Raw genomic sequence first — 19287 nt, 5'->3', positions numbered from 1 at the left:
AAAGCTTTTCACAATTGCCAAATTACCCATATTTCTTGTGCCGTCTTATGGCTGAAGAATAAAATAAAACTTTCCAAATATGAAAAAGCAGCAAATGAATGGAAAATTTGCGAAGCATTCAATACAATTTTCACAGTACTTATTTACGAACATGCACACATACATACATACATACGCACAAATCACATAGCCAATAAAGAGCTTTCGAATGCTGTCTGGCAGACGCCAAGTAAGAAAACAAAAAATACTTTGTTGAAGGCAATGAATTGCAATTTTATGTAATATGGCGAGATTAATTAAGGAATACATATACAGACATATATTTATGTACGCACATAGATATGGTTGAAAGAAAAATGCGGAGAAAGGAGCAAATTATTGCGTATGACATAGACTAAATCAATGGCAGAAATGAAATGGAGAGGAAGTGAAATGAGGAAAGTCACAAACTGTGAGGAGCAGCTCAGTAAACGACGTACATAGGCGCCAATTATGTGTAGTAAAACACTATGTATACATATATATACATATGTATATGCACAATAATACAAAATCAATTAATAAATAAAAAATAAAAAAATTCGAGACTGTCGAAGAAAAAGTAATAAATAAACGTTAAGCCAATTAATTACGCTGACGACACAAATTTCTGTTGCACTGAGTGTAAAGTTGTGAAAAATTGTGATTTGTTAAATCAACAACAATTACATACATACATACATACACACATACATACATATACTTGGCAATACTAAATACACCGGAAGCGAGAATAACGAATTTTAAAAGCGTTCACAATTTTCCAACGTGCAATCCAATGACACTCAGTGAGCGAAAATTTTTAATCCTCAGTGAGAAAATTAATTCGGGAAACAGCTGCCTGGTGTAAACGAAAATGTTGAATTTATTTATGACTGCGTCTATGCGTGCGTGTGTGTGTGTGTGCGTACGTGTTATACCGTACAAAGTCTACTACTGCGTGGCGTTCATTGCGTGCTGGTGACAATCTGAGCGAGTACGCGCGCCCTAAATACACAGCAGCGTTTCAGGCGTACAAACACAAAAGAGTTAAGTATACACACGCACGCATGCACACATACACACACAACGCTACAATGCAGTTGTAAATGGAAAATGGCAATGTGGAATAGCCGAATGTAGGGTGTCGTGCAGCAGATAAAATGCGGCAATATTTGTAGAAACAACAATAACAGCAACACAAATTTAATCAAAATCAAAATGGTAGGCGCTAGGGTGTCACCACCAGAGCACACTTTCTCATGGCAGACTGTTAGTGGAATGCTCGTGTGTATGCATGCATGTAAAATCCCGTTTGTAACGCCGTTGCTTGTTGGTTGGTCGTTCGCTCGGTTATCAGCGCCTGTCGGTTAGTTTTGATTTATGACAAGGCAGCAGCGCCCAGCAGCCAACATTACAAATGCTTCACCACTGGCTGTCGCTTAGCGTGGCTACACACCACCCCTAGCACGCGCAAACCCTCTAACATTTCATATTTATGCCACTATTAGGGAGCATACATACATACATACATTCATACATACATACATACATTCATACATACGAGCGTACATATGTGTGTGTGTGTGCATAACAGAACACGGGCGAGTGGCAGGGCGTAAATGTTTGCGCTGTTTTGGTGCAGATAAGCTGTGGAAAATTATTACATTATTTGTATTGGTCGACGGCAGCCACGAACGCACAAGCACAGTCCTCCCCACCGCCTAGCCACTGCCGGGCGCCTTTGTGACGACGACAACCAACAAAGTTTGCTGCATTAGTGTGGGTATGCGCATGTTCGTGTACATTCAGGTTTCATTGCGTTCAATAAATATTTCTCCCATGTCAGTTATCGTTTTTTTTCCACCTTTCTAATTTTCCCAAATGTCCGCCCTATCAATAATGTCAGCTAACACTGTACCTATGTATGCATGTGAACTGAGGTATGTGAGTGTGTGTGTATTATGCAGTTGTTCAATGCAAAAGTTCACTTTGATTTGCGGATTTTATACTCCACGGAGCTGAGTTCTGCGGTGGTTGTATGGAAGGTTTTTTCGCTAGCGAGATGAATATCATTCAATTAATATTACAGTAACGATTTGTGTTATTATTTATTGGTGCGCTTGGTTTGGCGACTGCGGTGGCAGTTATACACAGCCGTAAATGCATATCATGATTTGTTTCGTGCTAACTTTAATATTTAGTCAGGGGTTACTTGGTATTATGAGTATGGCGGTTTTGAAAATGGGCTTGAAAAAATAATTTGCACGGGCAGACAAGCCACATAAATATTCGTGAGCGGCATAAACAGTTTACCGAATTTAAAAAAATAAACAAGTTGAATAGTTAAATCAATAAATTTATGTCACAAATATGAAATTTGTTGCTTAAACGGTGCTATTGCACTGGAATATATTAAAAAATATAATATTTTCATATGAAAAAAAATAAAAATTGCCAAGCATTAAATGCCAGCTGAGACTATTTGCAAAAAGGAATTTATTAATTATATTTTTTTCAGAGCTGTTCCATGGCAAGTGACAAGGGACTCAAGTATTTTGAATATTGACGTAAATTTTTCCAACAAATTTATTTATTTTCCGGCTTGAGCAAAATAAGAAGTAAACTGAATAAATTAAAAAAAAAAAATTGTATTTAATTATGAAATTCATACAATATTGAAACTTTGGGTAATGAAGTATTTTTAAGTTAAACATCGTCGATTACTTTTAACATCACAAAAAAGTTTTCTAAATAAATGATATTTTTTCAATAAAAAATAGTATTTAAAAATTTATATTATATCCCAAACAATTTAGAAAAAGAAGAATTTACAATATGAAATTTTTGTCAAAAATTTTTAACAAAAAATTTATATTTGATACCAAAAAATTTAGAAAAAATTTTTAAGTACTATTTTTTATCCGAAAAAATATCTTTTTTTGTTCAAAATTTTTGGAAAAAATTTTACATTGTAAATTCTTAAGATAACACATACTCTCAACACATTTCATTTTTTTGAAAATTTGCAAATTTAAAAAACTTAATGTTTTTTGGCTCATTTTTATATTTTAATTTAAAAAAATCAATTATTTTTAAATTAATAATTTTGAGATTCATTGACTGCTGGGAATTTTGGCCTAGAGTTTTTACAGTGAAATACATTCGATTACCTGTAACATTCAAAAACAATTTTTAAAATTTTCTTAGATAAAACGCATAAAAAAAATTAAATTTATTTCAAAAATAAAATATTTTGTTATATTTTTTTTGAGAAAAAATTATAATTTTTTTATATGTTTTTTGGAAAAAAAATATACAATAATTTTTTTATATCGAAAAAAAAATATTTTTAATAAAAAAAATCTTAGAAAACAATTGTTATAGATAAAACATATAAATAAAAAAAATTTTAAAAAAATATATATACGTATGTATATTTGAAAAATTTAATTTCATAATATATAATACAAAAAAACAAACAAAAGCAATTTTTTAAATTTTCTCAGATAAAACGTATAAAAAAAATAATTTAATTAAAAAAAATAAATAAATAATATAGGAAACAATTTAATTTTTTCTAAAAGAAATATTAGAAAAAAATTTGTATACACAAAACATATAAATAAAAAAAATGTTTTTCAAAAAAAAAAAAAATATGTATGAAAAATTTAATTTCATACTATATATTTAATATAAAAAAATTTAATTAAAAAGGTTTTTTTCGCAAAAAGTTAAATGTTTTTATAATATGTTTTTGAAAAAATTAAATGTTTTTATACTTTTTTTGAAAAAAATAAAATTTTTTTATTTATATATATTATTTTATCTATAACAATTTTTTTGTAAGATTTTTTTCAAGGGAAAAAAATAATCAATTTTTTATTAAAATCTTTTCGGAAACATGTTTCTGTTCAAAATTTCTATGCTGCAATTTTTGAAAAGCAATAAAGAAATAAAATTGAGATTTATTCATTTTTGAAAGTTTAAATATAGAGTTTTTGAAGTGAAATATATTCGATTGCTTTTAACATTCAAAAGAAATTTCTAAACTTTTAGTATAAAAAATACTACACTAAAAATGTAAACAAAAATAATTAAATAATATTTTTAAAATTCAAGAGAAATTTCTAAACTTTTAATTAACAACTTAGTGTAGTAGTTTTAACAAAAATTTAAATAACGGTTTTAGAGTTATTCAATGTTGAAAATTTTAGTACATGTAAATACGCGGTGTGTAACAAAAAAACTTTTTTCCCAAAACTGTTGAGCTAAAATTGACATTTTTTCCACTAATTTTTTTTTAACGAATAAATTTTGTTTTTTTTTTATCCAAAAAAAACATTCAAAAACCATTTTTAAAAAATTCTCAAAAAACAAAATAAAAATTAAATTAACTTTTTTTTCAAAATAGTAGGTTTTATCTTAAAAATTGCAAAAAAAAATTTTAAAAATGTTAAAAAAGATCGAAAAATTTCACATTAAAACCAATTACAAAAATTTTCAACATTGAGTAAATTTCAAAATTATTAGAGAATTCTAATAATTGCTTAGTAGTAAAATTTACTGCTCCCAGAACGGAAGAAATTCCTACTAAATGTAATAAAATAATAGTTAAATCAACGGAAGCTCTTCAGTGAGCGATAAGGGATGATAACAGTCTCAGCTCCGTTTTTTACTATTTTTCTGACTACCTACGAGGTATTTTTAAGATAAATCGGTTCAACAGAAGTTCTTTGATTTACAAAAAAGGGAATGTACACGTAGTCCAAGTTTTGATGCTTTTTGAAACTCAAAAGTTGGCAACGCTGCCATTCGCTGGACTGTATTTTGCAATAGCTCGATTCATTCTGGTATTTCATAGTCTTTACGCCCTTAAAATATATAAAAAATATGAAGTGTAGCTTCTGTAGGCATTTCGGTAGTTCACAAGGTCCTTGGTTTTGTGCAAAAGCGCTATTTAGCAGTTAAAGAATCTTCAAAGAATTTTCATTAACTTTTGTTGGAATGCAATTCGTACGGTTACACCCACAAACCTTGCTGCAATAATAGGATTATTCTTTTCAAATTACCATTAAGATTTCGCATAAGGGTAAGGGAATAATGTTTCAGGGTCACAGAATTCAAAAATATCCCGGCACACTTTTGGTGAAGGGTTATATACAGTGCGGAGCAAAACATTTACCACTGAAATAGGATAAGGGGAATACTTTCTCGTGGTAATAAAAACAGACGGACGGGCAAGTCGCCGAGTGTACATATTTCTGTCATAAAATAGATTCTCATAAAAAAATATCTGCTATTTGGAGTCGACTTAAAACTGTAGGTCCCTCTATTTGTAGAAAAATAGCAAGACGCACACCATAAATAGGAAGAGGAGCTGGACCAAATACCAAATGAAGTGTGGAAGTGCCAATTATACACATACATACAGATATAGGTTAGGTTAGATTAGTCAGGTTGCTTGTCTAAGACAAGACACTCAGTGGCCCTAAGGTCCATTGCGATACCTGATTTCAGTTGCTTAAACCACTTAGATTTGTGGAAGAAAGTAACTAGTCCCTCTAGTGGTACATTGTGCGAATTTCCCAGGTCTTCAGAGAAATAATCGTCAAAATATTTGGCAAGGCTTCTTTGAAGTGTAAGACGTTCACAGAGGAACTTGAGTTATACCGACTCAATTTCTTCTTTATCTCCACAAATCCTGCAGAAGTCATAGTGAGTTCATCTGTTGCATCCAAGCAGACATTTTGACCTTTTAAGTTTCAGTTTTGGCCAGAGCGCTTTGTGGACCCTGCGGTTAGTAGTTAGATACAACCTTCTATTAGTTTTCGCGATTGTGCTCAAGTTAATCGCAGTGTATCACTCGCTGGAGGTCAAGCTCGTTGCACAGTTCGTTTAGAGGAATGCTTATATCCTCTATTACTTGTTGAAGGTAGCCTTTCTTTGCATAATCATCCTCTCTTTCATTTACCTCCACTGAAGAGTGTCCGGGAGCCAAAAAAGTGTGGTGTTGTGTTGTTGGATAAGCATGAGGGACCTCCTGAACCCTTTAACACATCTTCAATTGATACGCGCTGCGGCCATTGCCTTGATCGCTGCTTGACTATCGACAAAAATGGTAAGGTTTGCTGGTGGTAAGTGCATTAGGCTTATCGTTTTTGCTGACTTGTCTATAGCGCAGATCTCAGCTTGCGCAGACGCTACAGCAGTGAGGAAGCAATTTAATGATGATTGTTCCGAGTACACTCCTGAGAGAAGACATGGTGACACGGATTTCTACCTGACACAGTTCTTGACGGGACAATGAATGCCTAAGACAGTATCTTCAAAGACTCGTGGACCACGTGGTCGCAGCAGACTGCTCGTTCTGCGGCAACGGTAGTGAGAACGCGCGGAACATATCTTCTTCTCCTGCCCGAGATACGCATCTGAAAGAACGTCGATCGAAGAAATGATAAAAGAAAGAATAACCACACGCAACATTGTAAATGACATGCTGCAATCGAAGTTGGTGTGGGCCAAGCTGAGAGAATCGTGCGCGTTACAGGAACTGCGGAAAAAAGAATGGGAACGCCGTAAAGAGAGAAGACAAAGAAGTAATGAAGGGTAGACAAAGACCGAAACATATATGCAGAGGCATACCGGCCAGCTTGGCTCTGCGATGCAACGCTTAAACGGCGGTATCGCAAGACAAACTAAAGCTACAGAGGTCCAAGTTAGGGTTTAGTACGTGTAGGTGTGCTGTTTCGCAAGTCCAGTTTAGTAGTAATAGTGACTGTGCATGGCCCCGAATGAGGTGCACCTTTAGCGATCAGTATGAATCGTGCATGCCGTCTATGTTGACGGAATCTATATAAGATTCCTCCTTCGAATAAAAAAAGGGGGGAAAAAGATAAAGAAGGATTTATAAGTTTTATTCATACCAACCTCGGAGCTGCTTTTCCAAGAAAGCTTTGAGTCTAGAATTATGCCAAGATGCTGGGCTTCGTTCGATAAGACTTGTGTTATTCCAGCTTTAGATGGTAACTGAAAACTCGGTGTCTTTTATCATCTAGTGAATATAACTAGTACCAGTTCGGTCTTGGCTGCGTTAACCATTAGACCGTTTGAGGTCGCCCACTTTGAGAGCTCGCTTAACGCTGATTGCATGAGCTCGCTGATAGTCGAGAGAAACTTCCCTGTCATCTGGACTTCCTTGTACATCGTTCGCATAAGCAAGTTTTAAATTCTTGTCTGGCGCATGGTAATAAGCCAAAAAATTATTTCAAAGTTAATGGTAATGTACTTTAAGCTAAATATTTTCTAAGAGCGTACAATTGTTGGCGTATGCCGATGATATTGACATCATCGGCTTAAACAACCGTGCTGTTAGCTCTGCCTTCTCCAAACTGGATAAAGAAGCAAAGCGAATGGGTCTGGTGGTGAACAAGAACAAAACGAAGTACCTCTTGTCTTCAAACAAACAGTCGGCGCACTCGCGTATCGGCACCCACGTTACTCTTGACAGTTATGATTTCAAGGTTATAAAAGACTTTGTGTATTTAGAAACCAGCATTAACATCTACAACAATGTCAGCCTTGAAATCCAACGTAGAATCTCCATTGCCAACAAATGCTACTTTGGACTAAGTAGGCAAATGAGTAGTAAAGTCCCCTCTCGAGCAACAAAACTAACACTCTACAAGGCTCTCATCATGCCCGTCCTAACGTATGGCGCAGAAGCTTGGACAATGACATCCGATGAAGCGACGTTTGAGAAAAATTCTGCGGAAGATCAAAAATCTTTGCAGGTTAGCAACGGTAAGTATCGTAGGCGACAGAACGATGCGCTGTATGAGCTTTACGATGACATAGACATAGCGCAGCGAATAAAGATCCAGCGACTACGCTGGCTTGGTCATGACGTCCGAATGGATACAAACACTCCGGCTCTGAAAGTATTCAATGCGGTACCAGCTGGTGGTAGCAGAGGAAGACGAAGGCCTCTTCTACGTTGGAAAGATCAGGTGGAGAAGGACTTGGCTTCACTTGGTGTGTCCAACTGACGCCGGTTAGCACGGGAAAGAAACGACTGACGCTGTTAGTATTGTTAAACTCGGCCAAAATCACGTAAGCGGTTATCGCGCCAATTATGAAGAAGAAGACTTTAATTTCCACGAAGCATTTCAAAGGGAAAACTGATTTGTAGAGAAAACATGTCTCAGAATGAGTTCCAGCTGCAGCTGTTTTGTTCGACACTGTAGACAGAAGATTATGCATTTCGGAGCATTCACGAATTCGTGAATATTGGTGGAAAAACTAACATTTTTGAGTAGATAATGGCAAAACTAAAATGCGCACTTGAGGCTGAATACTATTTGAGTATTTTTCACGAGAATTTCAAAATTTAATTTCGTACTTTAGTTCTACTGCTACTAACTTTTGTGCCTTTGCCACTCTACTTGGGCTCTGTGCGGTTGACGACTTTTGTGTGCACTCGATTGTCAGCGCGGCGAGACCAATGTCGCGCGTTAGCCACGTGCTTCTACTATACCTCTACTACTATCGGACATATATAATATATGTGTGTGTGTGTACAATTGCACTAAGAAGTACAAATGCTGACTTCGTTGCCATCACGTCTGGAGACAGTGCAGGTACAAAGGTGCGCTAAATGCAGACAGTAATTGATATATGACATTCGACGGCAGGGTAATTTAATATTTTTCCAGCAATGTGCACGCAAAAGCAATGTTTCCCTGCACATGCACGCGCTATGGTCAAACCGAAACAACAACAAAAAAAAAATAATAAAATAAAATAACAGAAAACGGAAAACAGAAGAAGTCAATGTGTGTGCAAGGAAATTAGGTAGTGGGAAGAAGTGAGAAATCTTAGCAAAGCGCAGGTAATGCATGGCTGAATGGATGGATGGATGGCTGGACGGATACCTTAGAAGAAACCAGCTGAATGTATTGATTTGTAGTGTACGAATTCACTTTTACGTAAAACTACAAGCGACTGCTAGTGGAAAACCAATAATTGGAGACGCACAAGCCGGCAAGCATGCAAATATGTGTAGGAGTTCATGTGTGTGTGAATGTGTTCAGTTAGTAAAGAGACAATGTGTAAAGTAGATGTTAAAAAACAAAAAAAAAGAAAACAACAATGGGTGGCGTATGTCTGCTTCTGCTGTCCTCCTCCACATGCCGTGCGGCGTGTCATTTTTCTCTTGTTTCTGCCACGTTCCCGCCACACATTCGCGCACCCCCCCGCCACGTGTACGTGCTCAAGGCAGCATTATGTGGACAAACGCCTTCAAAGGCTTCCTTGGGAGGAACGAGAAGAAGAAGAAGAAGTGGAAGGGGCAGAAGAAGAAAAAGAACAACAAACATGAGTAGTACTATTGGAAGCATGCAATTGCAATTGTCATTTAGCGGACGAGTTGCATTTGTTGTTGTTGCTGCATGCATTTGCAATGCACTACTGGCGGCTAAGTAGCCAGCACCAGCACCAGCCCCAGCAATAATGCATTAGCACTAGCTTTTTTTTAAATATTCACACACACCTACATGCATATGGAAATACAAAAAATACATGCATATGTACATACGTACATACGTCCATACATACATAAACACATACACATATTACACATTACTTATGCATGCATGTCGGCTTGTGTGTGCGCCTTGTTTGCGGATTTTGCTCGTATTCAATGTCACGTCCTTAAATTACACAAAATCGATTTTTGCAAATTTGTTGCTGTTATTGCATGTCGCGATTTTCGCGTACGTTGCATGCATTTGAAACATTTTTTTAGATTTTTTTTATATTTTATTTTTATTTATTTTTACGCTTGCATTGCATGCACTTGAAACATTTTTTTCCTATTTTGGTTTTTGTAAGTTTTTTTGTTATTTTTCATATTTTTTTTCAATTTTTTTTTTTAATTTTTTTATATTTTTATTATATTTTATTTTTACGATTACAATGCATGCGTTTAGAACATGTTTCTTCTCTATTTTAGTTTTTGTAAGTTATTTTGTTATTTTTTTAATTTTTTTAATTTACGCTTAGTACATGGCATGCATTTAAAACTTTTTTTTCCTATTTTTGTTTTTGAATTTTTTTGTTATTTTATCATATTTTTTATTTTTTGACATTTTTTTTTAATTAAAAAAATTTTTTTTAATTTTTTGATATTTTTATTTGTTTTTTTTTTTATTATATTTTATTTTTGCGCTTACATTGCATGCATTTGAAACATTATTTTATTTTTTGTTTTAATTGAAATTTTTTTTTTTATATATTTTTATTTTTTTTTATTATGTTATTTTTTACGCCTACATTGTATGCATTTAAAACATTTTTTTATGTTTTTCTTTTTGTACAATAGTTTTTTTTGTTATTTTATCATATTTTTTTATTTTTTTTTTAAATTTTTTTTTATTTAAAAACATTTTTTTTTTTAATTTTTTATATACATTTTTTTATTATATTTTATTTTTACGCTGACATTGCATGCATTTAAAATATTTTTTTTATTTTTTTTGTTACATTGCATGCATTTAAAGCATTTTTTTCGATTTTTGTAATTTTTGTTTGTTATTTTTTAATTTTTTTTTTTTATTTTTTAATTTTTTTTTTAAATTTTTTTTTATTTTTTTTCTCGAAATACCTCGTCCGTCTTTCTGTTTTCAGCCCTTTTTGCTCATGTTGCACTTATCGCCTTGATTTGCAATGTGTTGTTTTGAGTTTTTTTTGTCATGCTATTTTCCGGCGTCTCTTTTGGCTCGCTGCTTTGCTTGACGGCTGTATTGACATAAAGCATTATCGGCTATGCAGCAAATCGCTAACAAAATCAACAAACTGCGCGCATACACACGTACATATCTATTATTCAAATGCTCCTGGTGTCAACTTCTCTCTCTACTGGCTGCGCTTGCCTGGCTGATCGATTGTTGTTTGCCATCTTCTGCCGTGGCGGCAATATTTTGCCTGTCATGCAATCGGCAGCAAACGATCGACAAGCAAATATGTATGTATGTATATGTGTGTGTGTACAAATATTGTAGCTTAAAGCAACTGCACTACAACAACAGCACTTGCAAATCCACAACAGCTCAGTTGACATCTCAATTTTCAGTTAATGATATTTCACGATTAGAAAAATTGTGTGCCCATAAGTGGCAGTGAAAATGGAAGCCATTTACTGCTTTTCCTTTGTACTCAAATCAATTGGCCCGAGGCTGTGTGCACCACTATGGGTTGCATGCAACATGAGCTGGGAAGCGTGCATTCGCAAGATTTGGTTTTTTGACAGCCTGCCACTGCGTTGATAATGAATTCGATTTCTTTGGCAAACAATGCGAACATGAATATTTTCTTTTCGGCGCCCAAAATTTTGCTCATTTCATGTTGCATAAGTTTTTCTTTATTTTTCTTTATTTTCTTTGTTTTTTTGCTTACCAGATCCCCAGGCGAAAATTTGTTACCGCCATTTATGGATATATTACAGGATAATAAATGTGCGCGTGTATGTGTGCATGTGTGTGCATATCTGTGACAATCACGTCAATGGCATGACAAATAAATTATGTAGTGGCAAGCAGCATAATTTGTGGACATGGCAAATAAAAGCAAATAGTTGCCCAAATCATAGCAAACAAACCTAAATAAATAGTGGCGCAGCAAAACGGCGGAAGTAACAACATAATTTTGCGGAGTGTTGTAGAGCGAATGACATGCAAACACATACATACATACGTACATGACTAAAACGCCAATATGTTGTGGAATTGTGTTAGCTTGGGCCGAGGGGTGCATTGTTATGCGGGGAGCGAAAGAGTGCAGAGGTCATAACGAAATATTTGAGTGACAATTTGTTGCAATAGCAATTCATTAAGGGGCTATTACACTGCGCGAAATTGAATAGCAGAAGAAAAGTAGACAATTTATGGGGAAACGAAAACCCGTGAATTCCGTGCTACTTTTTTTTTGGATGTAAATGATTCATTTTGCACTAAAAATGGAGGTGTTAAACAATAAGATACATAACTTTTAGAAAACAAATTTTAACTATAAGAATTGTTGGACCACAGTTCAAAAAATCAATTGCAATGGGAACAATCACTTCCATTTTCTAGGCGGAGCCCCCCCCTTAGAGTTGTGTGCCAGAGAATGCCTACGGTTTTGACAAGATAAAACTCAGACCAAACGTCAAGTCAGCACTGCCTGTGGGAACTGAAAAAGCCACCGGGAGAGAGGAAATGATGCAACAATAACATAGTGTGCTGCTACAACAGCAACAATAACAAGGAGAAGACGACCGTCACGAATGAGTCACGATTTCATGCAAAACGAACGAGCATTCAAAAAAAAAAAGAGAAAAATAGTCAGGACTGGTCAAAAGGTTGATGTGCTAAGTAAAAAATAAAAAATAGTAATTGACGCGTATACTTCTGTTAGGTATTTGGCCGAGCTCCTCCTCCTATTTGTGGCGTGCATCTTGATGTTGTTCCACAAATGGAGGGACCTTTAATTTGAAGCCGACTCCGAACGGCAAATGATTTTTTATGAGGATCTTTTTCATGGCAGAAACACACGCGGAGGTTTGCCATTGCCTGCCGAAGAGAAGCCGCTATTAGAAACAGCTTTTTCTGTCCTTTTTCCTCTTTCATGCCCCGGGATTCGAGTCTGCACACTTCCGAATGGGAGTCCCACAGCAACCCATTCGGTTACGGCGGCCGCCGGGTGTTGAAAAATACTTACAGAATTTGCGACCTAACTTTTTGGGTCATAGCTTTTGGAAAACTCGACGACTTTGTGCGCTGGTAGGTGAATAGGTAGGTGAAATGGTTGAAGTGCCAGGCTGGTACTCCTCAAGTAGCACTAAAACGCCGTATTGATACCATTATGAGACCTCCAACAGGCAGATATCTACAGCCAGCCAGAGTTGTTGATGTAACGAAGAAGTTTGATGGGATTTAGGTTCGCGCACTGCCTCAGGCTGTCGAAGAAAGGAGCGCCCAGTGACCTTAGTCGTCTAGCTGCCAAACCTGGACATTTACAAAGCAAATGCTCTATAGTCTCCTGCTCTGAAACATACCCACAGCTCCTGCAATGGGGGTTAAATGGTAAACCTAGCATTTACGCGTGTGCGCCGATCCTCCAATGACCGGTAAAAACAGCTCCGAGTTTGAAAATTTAATCGAGTGGAGTCTCTAGAACTTTCCGAGTCTACCATTTATTGTATTGGGACCAAAGGGTTTTGGAAATACCACACGTAGAAATGGAGCTCCATTTCATACGCGCTCTCCTGAGAACTAAGTTGTGCAATTCCCCTTTAACCGCAGTCAGGATGCCGATGACCGGATAGGACGTCTCTGAGGCCAATTGGGGCGCCATTTTGGCAAGCTTATTAGTAGTGGTAGTTAGCGCAAGAAATACGAGATAATCTATGATAATTTCAATTCGAACCGTTGCAGTGGTCATATTTACATTCTTGAATTGTTCAACCTGTCTTTTTCGACGTTGTGCTTGCCTTTTTTGAGAATGGTAACTCAAATGACATGTCAAATGTATTCATAATTTACTTAAAGGCTTGACATTTACGAAATGGGACGCTATACGCTTGAACAAAATTGGGAAATATTGAAAACCTATTTCCAAAGAGGTGAGTCTTCTTCTTCTTTTCAGATTTTCACATCGATGGCTACGTCAAAAAGCAAAATTGTCGGATTTGGGGCTCAGAAAATCCACACGTTACTGTAGAGAAGCAAATGCATCCCCAACGAGTCACTGTTTGGTGCGGTTTTTGGTCTGGCGGCATCATCGGGCCATTTTTTTTCGAAAATGAGCGAGGTGTCGCGGTTACAGTAAATGGCGAGCGTTACCGTGACATGCTCAACGAGTTTTTGTTTCCAAAAATTGAAGAGAATGACATGGACGACATTTGGTTACAACAGGACGGTGCAACTTGTCACACTGCCAAAGTTACACTCGAACTTTTGGCTACCGTTTTTGATTTCCGATATCAATTGGCCGCCTCGGAGCTGTGATTTAAGCCCGTTGGACTATTTTTTGTGGGGAGCCGTTAAGAACAAATGCTATGCAAGCCATCCAGAGACGATTGATGCTTTAAAACACGAAATCGAATTTGCCATTCATGAAATTGGAGCCCAAACAATCGAAAATGTGCTTAAAAATTGAGTTGATCGAATGGCCTACTGTAAAGCCAGTCATGGCAGTCATTTGAACGATATTATTTTTCATTTATAAATGAAAATGTTCAATCTTCAAAGTAAAAAAAAAGTTTGAAAAAATATTCATTAGTTTTTTTTTTATAGCCGATTCAAAAGGCAAATTTTACATGGCCTACCCTATAGCAGCGCTAAAAAAATTTCTACAGGCATTTTCATATTTTCCGCTCAGTGTATCGAATGCCAGAATCACTGCATCAACAAATTTTGCGCATCGTTCACTGTTTATACTCGTGTCAGTGGAAATTTGTCAACGTGCCTGTGTAAACAACTAAACAAACCAGCCCAAATTTGAAAAGTGAAGCAGCAACTAAATAAACCACCCTGCAGCAGCATCAATGCCGCCTGCTAACAAAACAAATGCATGGGCATGGGAGAGGGTTGATTATCACATGAAAGTAGGCAGGAAAAACTGTCAACGCACAAACTCAGCCGAACTACTAACAGAGAGAGAAAGAGCCATCCAAAAACAAGCGCTTTGTCACCGATCCAAGCACCGATTCTCCGTTGCTGTCAGTCAATTTGTAGGCTTCGGCTACCGAATTTCACAAAGAACAGTGACACAAATCGCATTTAGCCGCCAAACAACCGACGAATGCATGCAACACTCGAGATGGGCAAACGATTGCCGCGACAGTATTTGCACAGCAGGATATGCAGCGCTGTTTAGCGGCTCCAGCAATAAACGCTTGAGCGGCTAAAGGGGGGTTGTTGAAGAGTTGAGTTAAATCGCAAAAATCAGTGATATTATTTTTAACGTTTTCCCTGCGCTGTTCAGCAGCCAGCAGCCAGCGGCGACCAGCGTATGCAAACACACGAAACGTCAGCTATGCGTACTACACACACATACATACATACATACATGCATACATACATACATATGTGCGTACATATCACATAACTGCTGGCATACATTTGTATGAAGATGCGTGAAGAAGAAGCGATGTGCGTTAGTTTGCCTTGTTTACCCAATGGATTTACCCGGATTTTTGACATTAACGTAATTGTCGGAAATTATTTGCTTCTGGCCCGCAGAAGGCAAAATGCGTTACAAATGAATAATTACCGCATATGCGTGAATCCATGCATGCGCATATGCACACACACACACACATGCATTCACGCAACACTTCGTGCTTACAAAGTCGTTAGATTATGACATTAAATGCTTGACGGTATCGCTTGCTTTTTGGCGCATACCAGCGCGCAGACACCCGCTAAAAGCAAACATGTAAATGCCGCATATGTTTTTATGCTTCAAATCTTTGACTTTGCATTCACTTGTACAAACAAACAGAAGTATTATTTGCTTTCGCACACTCAATTACAAACAGGCGTGCATATATTTGATTTTGTGGGTATTCATGCATTGCAGTTAAGTACCTGGCGCTTAAGTTAAACTTAGTGCGCACTTAAGCTTATGTGTGCCATTACAGGGCATTTGTGAATGTGTAGGTGTACGTTTTTTTTTTGTTTGCTTACCTGCACTCTGGATTCGGGTAGATTGATTTTCAATGCGACCTCCTCGCGCATAAAGATGTCCGGGTAGCGGGTCTTGCCAAAGAGCGATTCGAGTACATCCAACTGGGCGCGCGTAAATGTGGTGCGCTCACGCCTTTGCTTTCTTGTATTCACACCTGTGGGCGAGTGAAATTAGTAATGCTGTTCTAATAGTAAAAAGTAGTTGCCTAAAGCGATGCGATGAAATGTGATAAGGAATGCCATGCAATATTTTTTTATAGATAATTTAGGTTTTCAAAGGTATCAGGCGTACCTTTTATTCAAAATTATTATTTTAATTTAATTGTAATAAAATGGAAGAACATCATTGATGGGGTTAGGAGTAGTCAGAATTTTCAAAAAATTGGTTTGTTTTTTTTTGCATTTTCTTAAAGTATAATAACTTAAAAATATTGTGTAAAAATTTGAAGTGAATCCGTCAAATACTTTTCGAGTTATTCAACAATTAACAGAGGGCGCTCGGGCGCTCCGGAGCATTCGAGAGCAAAACTTTAAATGCGTTTTTCTCAAAACTATGTTTCTTGAATTGGTGATCTCTGTAACTTATCATCGGAGGCTTTGTACATACAGGGTTTGATTGAAAAGTAATGAGCCTTCCCGCGCGGAGCGTCTGCCGAGCGATCAACCGAATCGGCTGGTGGGGGAAAATGATCGTTGGACTTTCCCCTTCCACTAGAAACCGGTCCCAGTTCGCTGGCAACAGCAGTCAACATCGCTCCGTGCGTGAAAGCTGTTTTAAAAGTGTGCTAGGATTTTGCAGTGGCGAAAATGCAGCGATCGTTGAAGTAACGTTACTCGATCAAATTTTGCGTAAAGCTAAACAAAACGAGTACCGAAACCATTGGGCTACTCAAGGAGGCTTACGGAAACCAATTTCTGTGCAGTGCCCAGGTAAAACGGTGGCACAAGTCGTTCAAGGAAGGACGTCGAAGACGAACAGCGGTCTGGAAGGCCTTCGACGACGCAAACAGACGAAGATGTGAACCGCCTTCCTCTGCACCTCTGCCTTGGCCAAGATGAGGGTTCCGGTGTTTCCCCACCCTCTCTACAGCCCAAACCTATCCCCTCCGGACTTCTTATTGTTCCCGCGCCTGAAAAGAAAGCTGAAGGGGAGGCGTTTCGACTCCATCGAGGCGATTCAAAAAACTGTGACAGCCGAATTGAACGAGATTCCGGCGGGTGAGTTCAAAAAATGTTTCCTGCAGTGGAAGGACCGCTACCAGCGTTGTATTGACGCTCAAGGGCCCTATTTTGAAGAATATTAGTTGTTTAAGCTAAAAGGTTTAATAAAACTGCTTAAAAAAATAAGGCTCATTACTTTTCAATCAAACCCTATATTTTCATTCGGGAGTATTCTTGAGTGGCGGGTCCCAAACCCAGCGCACAACCAGCTATCCTGGGATGCTTCGCCTTATCACGTTGGCTCACTCCCGAACGGGTGTTCGGAAGCTTCCCAGAGGATACTTGGGCTAATCTCTTAAGTAGTGAGCTGCATGAACCATATGCAGAAGAATCGTCCTGGCCACTCCCAAGTGAATGACGATCAGTAACTTTCCACACTTGCGTGGACTTCTTCTATATATGGAACCATCCTTCTACTCGGCCAAAATCGCGTGAGCCAGAAGAAAAAGAAGATTCCAGTTTGAAATAGACAACATTAATTAGGGAGTCTAAAGGACTTTTGAAGATCAAATTTCGGACAAAAGACAGCCGTTCCTACTCATTGTGGGCTCATCGTCAAAGAAATTGTATGAATGGTGTGTGGGTTCACCCACAACCGCAAACAAATGTCATTAATCATAAACATGAAACAATGGAACGCCTGGATGTCTAGAGACTCACGGCAGTCATAACCGCTTGGTAGGTTTGAATAAAATTTACACTGCTTTTGAAAAACATAAAAAACGCGTGACGAATCGACGGATTTTTTTTTTCAAAAATTTCGATTTTTTTAAACAATTAATTGTCGGTTTTTTTCTCGAGTTCTGAAAAAATATTTCCTGAGGCCGCCATATTTTTAATTAAAAAAAAATCTTCGGTAAGGCACAAGATTGCCTACTAATAAAACTAATTTCTCTTCTCCGATTGATTTTAGTTGAATCTCCAAGGACTTGTAATGATCAACGCAAGGGACTTCTGGAGAAACGGGCTCCACACAAACAGCGATAACTTTTACAATTATTAATTTCGTTTTTTTTTTTGAAATTTTGCTAAAGTCAAGTCGAAACATGAGGTAATAAATCTATGTTTTTATTTTTGTAAAATAAAGCAATTGTATAGCAAAAAAAAAAATATTGAAAATTAGTATTTTAATATATTTGTAATAAAATAAAGGAAAATCATTGAAGTCCAATATATATAATAAATAATATAATATTAAAAAATAAAAATAAAAATAAAAAATGGTTTTTATGAGAAGCTTTCTCATATCAGAAATACGCCCGGAGGTCTGCCATTGCCTTCCGATGGGCTGTCGACTATTAGAAAAAACCTTTTCTATCATTTCGCTCTATCATTTTCGCTAAATAATTCAATGAAATCTCTAAAAAATATTGATAAAGTGCACGTATAACAACTTGGTATGGTATTATTGGCGACTCTGTTAGCAACCATCAGCTGTTTACGGTGAAGGCTTTGGTTTCAAAGGAAGCGCATCCCATTTCTGGAAACACTTCAACACAGCCGTAGCCTTCGCCAGCATTACGGCCGTGTGTTGTTTTTTTTTTTTGTCCTTTGGTGTGCCAAAAAATTTCACGTTGTGCTATTTACTATCTGTGCCACTGAAAGGCAATCAACCTAATGATAATAACATCTGATAAATCCTGGTTTTTTATTTAAGACTCTGAAATGAAGCGAAAATCCATGCACTGGCAGAAGCCAATTTCACCGAGGCTCAAAAACATCGAATGAGCAAATTAAAATTCAAAGCGAGGACGATTAGGTTTCTTCGATATTCACTGAGTTTATAAAGATCTGACTACTACTAAACATTACTAACTTTCCATTCTTGCTGAATACCATGAAAAAATACGGAAAGAAAGAAGCAAATTTCATTTCGTTTATTGAGTCTATAATTTTGTAAACCTTCCAGATTAGATTAACAAATTCCATTTAACCAAGAATGCATAAGATGCTTTCCATTTCAATTCAACTGGGCTATTCGGGTTATGTTCTTCGATTTCGATGTAACTCAAATATGTTGCTCTCTGGTCAAAATAATGAGGCACCTATTTTTTTGTTCGCCCGAAAAATTTTTTTTTCAAGATTTTTCGGCAATTTTGTTCTTCGGCTCAAAATCGATTTTCATTGAAATGGAAAGCATCCTAAGTAAGTGTATAAAGATTCAGGCATTGAACCAAAATGATTCCTCGAGAACGCAAAGTCTCAAGTGAAGTCTATAGAGCTCTTGCAATAGGGTCAAACAAAAAAGATGATAGTTCGTTTTACTTAGCTTGACATGAAATGGAAACTGAAAGTGTAGTGTGCGTTGTGGAACATTGAA

The 19287-nt window shown here is 36.8% G+C and overlaps 1 protein-coding gene across 2 annotated transcripts in view; it reads right to left on the bottom strand.

Moving 5' to 3' along the window:
• Positions 1-19287, bottom strand: part of LOC128857102 (homeotic protein ocelliless) — an 89832-nt gene that overhangs the window by 12015 nt on the left and 58530 nt on the right. For both annotated transcript variants that reach the window (XM_054092679.1, XM_054092678.1), the window contains exon 3: positions 15747-15901. In XM_054092679.1, the coding sequence (XP_053948654.1) occupies positions 15747-15901 (155 nt within the window). The remainder of the gene's footprint in view (positions 1-15746; positions 15902-19287) is intronic.

Source organism: Anastrepha ludens, chromosome 3 (assembly GCF_028408465.1).
Source record: "Anastrepha ludens isolate Willacy chromosome 3, idAnaLude1.1, whole genome shotgun sequence".
In the NCBI taxonomy this organism is placed as follows: domain Eukaryota; kingdom Metazoa; phylum Arthropoda; class Insecta; order Diptera; family Tephritidae; genus Anastrepha; species Anastrepha ludens.
Note: the sequence above shows the minus strand (reverse complement) of the source record. Positions and strands in the feature narration are given on the sequence as shown.